The following is a 6,150-nucleotide window of genomic DNA, read 5'->3' as shown; positions in this document are numbered from 1 at the left end:
GCCCCGGCCCGGGGACACATCCACAGTCAACCCCCAGCCAGCTAGCAACCAGCCCGGTCAGCACTTAACTCCGGTGCTAAGGACGCTAACGGCAGTTTACTGAGCCGTCGGGTAACAGACCCAGACACCCGAGTCAACCAGCGGCCACTCAAAACATTAAACTAACCTTATCGTGGTCTTAGACCGTAATCCATCACAGATACGAAATATATAATGTAGTATGTACAATAACATAACATTGTTATGAGGGACCATTCTGCTGATTAAAGAGTAGGCCTACTTGTAGGCTTTATATATAGGTGTATTTTGCAGATCATAGCTAGGTGTAAATTAAGTATGATTTGGAATGCAGTACTTTACAGTGTATTATTGCTACTTTGATTTAAGTAAAATGTCTGAATTGCTTGTATACACAAATACTCTTCAACAGGAGTGCAGTTGTACTTGATAATCAGAGCTGTTGGCCATTTGAAGTTGCCGATAATATCTTGTAAGATAATGGTCAAGCCAGTTCAACCAGTGACTGTTCAGCTACATTAAGTTATTAACTCAATAGTGGGACACTTGTGGTTACACACCATTCTCTAGGCTGAGAGGGGGTTCCAGTAGCTGGGCAGGTTAACGTTTGATCCCTCTGTACATAGACAGAATGATCACAGCAAGGTCTCTTTGTTCACCAACCTGCATTTTTTGCCTTTAAATTTCAATGTGGCCTGCAGAGAATTACCTCATGTTCACACACAAGTTGGGTGCAAATTAATTGGGAGTTGTCCCTGGAAATTAATGCAAGCCCAGGCTTGTACCCTCTAACACTTGCTTGGTTTTTGAAGAATCAGTTGGCTGGGAGAATGAGCCCACTGACAATGTGGATCTACTTGTTGTTTGACATAGTTGTTAATTTTTCCTAGGGTAGCTGACAGTAGAATGTGAAGGCTTTCTCTGACTCATTCCTGCTGGGCTGATAAGCAAGGGCTTTCTGGCATATGGAACGGAAACCAGCACAAGAACAATGTGCTGTGTTGTAAATTCTTTTTTTCTTTTTTTAACAATAAGGAAGTTATGCAAACTAAATCATCCTTGTTATTGTACCCATTACCTAGGACACTATAATTGCTTAAATTATGAACATTAACAACATTTTAAAAAAGCAATGGAGATAGTTAAGTTTAAATTGAAACTGATGTCAGTCTTACAAGAGCTGTCATGCTGCTGTCAACACAGCATTACTTAAGCAGTTACGTGAATACTGTGTGAACATGATCCGGTCTGACTGGTGCCCCTAAACCACAGACAAGCTAACGTGACTGTCCCTGAGGTTCCAGATGAGTGGCACTACCGTTAACAGCACTGATACTGGACATAATTGTTCAAGCTTCGGAAGAAAAAACAATGTTTTGTTTGTCTTTTCTTTCTTGTCCCTGCATCATCTTTTGTGCCTTCACTTCTATGCTTCTTCTGTCATCTTACACCATATAACTTATCAGATTTTGCTCTCATTCAGGTAGCGCACTGCCTGCGAATGACACTACTTTTATGTTCTCTTGGTTCAAAAAGCTGAAATAAAGAGCGGTAGATGTTGAGTAAATGAGTTGCCAATATGAATTCCCTCTCATAGGATACCAACAAACAACTTGTTAAAAAGTTGGCACACAGCAAAAAGCTGAACAATTCCCCCTCCGGCCTCCCACACCAAGGGCTTTTTGTTAGGTCTCCATGGTAACTTAAAAAGGCCCAAGTGGGTGCAAAGTTACCATTAAACAGGCACTTTAATGAGATGAGTAAGACTCAGATAAAGCACGGGTTCATAATTGTGTCTTTGGGTTTTGTCTTCAGGCCCCAGGCTGAAAAACATGATTAAGGGCCTAATATCTTATTATACATCTTATATATCTTATTGTGAAGAGTTAATGACCAAAACCAAAACATCTGAGTTGATTTAATGTAAGGAATTTAGATGGATAAGGAAAACTGAACAAAAAAAAAACTAATTCATAACCTTTGACCCTAAAGATAGGTCGGCCGGGTGATGCTGATGGACCAGGAAACTCAGTGGCTGTACTATCTCCTGGCTGAGGTCCAGCTGGAGAGTTTCTACCTGCGCGTCAGAGATGGCCTCAACATCAGCCGCATTGAGCACTTCAACTACGTCAAGGAGTCCGACCTGGAGCAGATAGGAATCAGCAAACCTGGTGAGCCTTTTGATCATCCACGCATCAATACTTATCTGTTTTACCATTTACTTATCATTTAGCTGACGCAGTGGTACTTACAATTGCTTTTTATGTCAGAGGTTGCACGCTTCTGGAGCAGCTAGGGGTTAAGTGTCTTGCTCAGCACATTGTTTGATTTGTCACAGTGGGATTCAAACCTCCCACACCAAAGGCATGTGTCATGTCCACTGCGCCATCACCACCCTTTTCTTCTCAGCTCAGTAACTGATGTTTGGGTCAGCCCAAGACAAAGAAGAGTTTAAATTGCATCTGCTACAAAAACACTGTCTTCTATTTACCAACAGCAGAGTGTGTCTCTTATAAATGTCCTTTTGGATTTACAGTATTGGTCAAGCAATAGTCCAAAAACTAAAGTTTGACAAATGTATCACACCATCCACTTACTTGTTTTTCTTATGCTTTCAGCCACTTCTCTTGGGCTTCATCAGCAGATGCTCACTGTAGAAACATATACTTGGACCTTATTATTTTCTCATACACATTAATCATACTTGTATGTAGAAATAGAAATTAGATCATTTTACTTTGTTGTATCAAATCAATTTCACTTAGAGGATATTTAGTTTAGATTTGAAGGTGAAAATGAGAATTAAGTTTTCTATTGCTATTTTGATGAGACATTTAAAGGATATTAAATGAGTGTGATCAAGAGCTAACTTCACCCTTGAGATTTTTATTTCCTGTCCTGCCTCCTTTAAATTCAAATATATAGTAGATCAGCAACCAGTGATTATTTCCATTATCAAATAATCTGTTTTTTATAAATATTTCTATTATTTGTTTAGTCTGTAAAATGTCAGAAAAAAGGGTTTTCTAGAGCTTAAGGCGTCTCTGTTGTCACATTAATTTTGTGCTGATCAACAACTCGATTTATCAGCTGTTTATTTTAGCACTTTTATAAGTTACTTCTCCTATTTGATGCAGAAATCCCCAAAAACATGAATTGGATTTCATTTACTAACACCCTTTAATGCAGTTTTAGAGATATACTGTAATGACTGTAGAAATGCTGTGCCAAAGGATACTTTGGTGTCATTGTTGTTTGGTTATAAAACAATACAATTTATTGTAGATTATAATAAAGGCTGTGATTTAACTGGGATTTTCATATCTGACCAATGTGCCATGTTGGAAATGTTTGATAATTACTTTTAATTTTTTTAATTCCAGCACAAAGAAGATTATGGGCAGCTCTGAAATGCTACAAGACAAATTCACGAGGACGGCCAATGATGCCCAAGGTCTGACACATGTCCTTCCATCCACTTTGTCGTAGAGTTCATATTCAATGAGAACTACATGTTATCAGGAATGGAGTGGTCAGTAATACGTTTTTAAAAATAATTTATTAATGCATATAGGTCAGCGGTCGAGGTCCGGATGGAGGGGAGCAGTGGAGCGGAGGCGGCCCGGCTCAGGAAGGTGGGAGCCGAACTCTTCCCCGTCTGATCCAGGACAGTGAGCTGATCCTGAGAGAGAAGCTGGGCTCCGGGTCCTTTGGGGTGGTGAAGAGGGGAGAGTGGCACGCGCCTACTGGGAGAGTGGTAAGGGACAGCTTTTCTTGACTTTCTTTTACTTTTTTTGCCATTTCTTTCTGATTGATGCTGTACATCCAGTACAGTTACAGGTAAACAGTAGTACATCCCCAAAACAGTCAGCATGGAATGGTACATAGTATGTTTTATTGCTGCGGGCATACAACTACAAATCAAATAAATGTATCTAGGGACAAAGAAAGCTGCACATTATGGGATTTTAAAACCAGCATGAAAACAGTGTTACAAAGTGTTAGTATAGGTGTGTGTGCAGGATGTAGTGTTCACAAGGACATGAAATGGGTCATTCATAGTGTAGAGAGTCCGGTATTTCCCTCAGGAGCTGCTGGTTACCAAAACAGAGCTAAAAAAGAGTGTGAATATTCAACTTCCGTTCACTGGTTATTGCAGGTTTAAAGTCAAGTTTCCTCCATTAGTCACCACTCATACTTCTGGATAGGGATAGTAAAGAATCACAAGTCAGCACTTGCTGTCAGACAGTGTTGTTGGCCCGTTACACCCTAACAGTCCCAAATACTGTGTGGTTTGGGACTCTTAACATGGCGCACCCTCAATGTGGATAAACAGAGGCTGGGGGTTAGAGACGGTAGAGGCAGGATTGGGATTGAGCCAGTGTCTCTGTCTTTTTAATCCTCTCAGTTGCCTGTGGCAGTAAAGTCACTAAGGAGCAGCATGTCCAGGCAGACGAACGCACTGACAGACTTCCTCCAAGAGGTGACAACCATGCAGTCACTGGACCACCCCAACATCATCCGACTTTATGGTGTGGTGCTCACACAGCCCCTCAAGATGGTAAGATGTGTTGTCTTTTGCTGTTTAAACATGGGAATACAATAATGGATCTATTCAAATTCAAGATGTTTTTAGCAGCTTGCACACAATGGTCTATTTTCCTTCCTCCAGGTAACAGAGCTGGCCCCCTTAGGCTCACTATATGACACCCTGCGCTCGCATCAGTATGAGTACCCTCTGCTACGCCTCTGGCTCTTTGCTACCCAGATCGCAGCGGGTATGGACTACCTGGAGACAAGGAGGTTCATCCATAGGGACCTGGCTGCAAGAAACATACTGCTGGCATCCAGAGAGATGGTGAAGATCGGGGACTTTGGGCTGATGAGAGGCCTGAGCCAAGACAAGGACCACTATGTGATGTCAGCACACAGAAGGATCCCGTTTGCATGGTGAGGATAGTTGGGAAATAGGGGTGGAGGAGGAAAAAATATTTGAAAATTCTCACTAGTTACATCTTTCCTTGTTGTCATTGACCTGCAGGTGTGCTCCAGAGAGTCTTCGTGTCGGCTCGTTCTCCCATTCCTCAGACGTGTGGATGTTTGGCATCTCCCTGTGGGAGATGTTCACCTACTGTGAGGAGCCTTGGTTCGGTCTGTCAGGCAAACAGGTACACGCTTGTCAGCCACATGTGAACACTTCTGATTTGCTTTCAGTGTTTGCATCCATGCCTGTCAGCATGTTTGGAATGTATGTCCACGCCCTGATGTTGTTTGCTTTTGCGATGTGACTCAGAGTTCTAGTATCTCTGACGTTCACTTTCTTCAATCCAGATTTTGTGGCGTGTGGAGCGGGAAGGTGAGCGTCTGGAGAAACCGCCGGATTGTCCCCAAGAAATGTACAACGTCATGAGGAAGTGCTGGGCCTGCAACCCTGCTGACAGACCCAGCTTTGCCCAGCTCATCACAATGGTGGCAGAGGTCTGCAACTTAATGTGAAGCTTTTGTCCCTGGTGATGAAACCAGAGAGGGTCCATTGATTGAGATTTATCAAAAGCTGATGAAATTCATGTTTTTAACTAAATCTTTGTGTTAGGTTTCCTCACTTTTGTCTGTCTTTGCAGGCTAGACCATTGGAGGCGCAAGCAACAAGAGACTTTGCTGAATCCAGAAAACTTGGACTGGTGGCCAACGACCTGGTGACCGTCATAGACCATGGGTGGGTGGTAGAAAGAAGGGTGGGACTAAAGGAAAACTTTGACTGGCACAATGGGCCTTTGTTGTGATGAAACGGGTTTAAATCAGCCTCTCAAAAGTGCATTCCAGCCGTGATCTCATAGAGTCCTCAAATGCTTTTTGCTTTGTTTGTTTGAACAAGTCTAGCAGCTATGAAACATAATAGATCCATGGGCAAGATGATAATGTTTGCAGTGTTTTTTTACAGAAAAATACACCAAATACATAAAAATGAACATAAAAAATACATTTTTTTTTCATTGTGCATCAACCTCTACGGGCCATTAAAATTACAGTCAAAGTTTTAAGTGCTGTCTTCAAAAAATGTAATGCCAGTCAAATTTACAAAATAAACCGATGTAAGAAGACATTTTATATATATATATATATATATATATA

The 6,150-nt window shown here is 41.5% G+C and overlaps 1 protein-coding gene and 1 long non-coding RNA gene across 4 annotated transcripts in view; both read left to right on the top strand.

The window, feature by feature from the left end:
• LOC116686336 (uncharacterized) overlaps positions 1-6,150 on the top strand; it is a 26,607-nt gene that overhangs the window by 291 nt on the left and 20,166 nt on the right. The window lies entirely within an intron of this gene.
• Positions 1-6,150, top strand: part of tnk1 (tyrosine kinase, non-receptor, 1) — a 16,513-nt gene that overhangs the window by 3,871 nt on the left and 6,492 nt on the right. For 2 of the 3 annotated variants that reach the window (XM_032511321.1, XM_032511320.1), the window contains 8 exons: positions 2,011-2,189; positions 3,402-3,472; positions 3,593-3,775; positions 4,427-4,579; positions 4,691-4,968; positions 5,060-5,186; positions 5,350-5,496; positions 5,640-5,734. In XM_032511321.1, coding sequence (XP_032367212.1) covers positions 2,027-2,189; positions 3,402-3,472; positions 3,593-3,775; positions 4,427-4,579; positions 4,691-4,968; positions 5,060-5,186; positions 5,350-5,496; positions 5,640-5,734 — 1,217 coding nt within the window. In that variant the 5' untranslated portion in view covers positions 2,011-2,026. The remainder of the gene's footprint in view (positions 1-2,010; positions 2,190-3,401; positions 3,473-3,592; positions 3,776-4,426; positions 4,580-4,690; positions 4,969-5,059; positions 5,187-5,349; positions 5,497-5,639; positions 5,735-6,150) is intronic. The other variant, XM_032511322.1, reaches the window with a different exon arrangement.

Source organism: Etheostoma spectabile, unplaced genomic scaffold, assembly GCF_008692095.1.
Source record: "Etheostoma spectabile isolate EspeVRDwgs_2016 unplaced genomic scaffold, UIUC_Espe_1.0 scaffold352, whole genome shotgun sequence".
In the NCBI taxonomy this organism is placed as follows: domain Eukaryota; kingdom Metazoa; phylum Chordata; class Actinopteri; order Perciformes; family Percidae; genus Etheostoma; species Etheostoma spectabile.
This window is presented reverse-complemented; position numbering and strand designations above follow the sequence as displayed.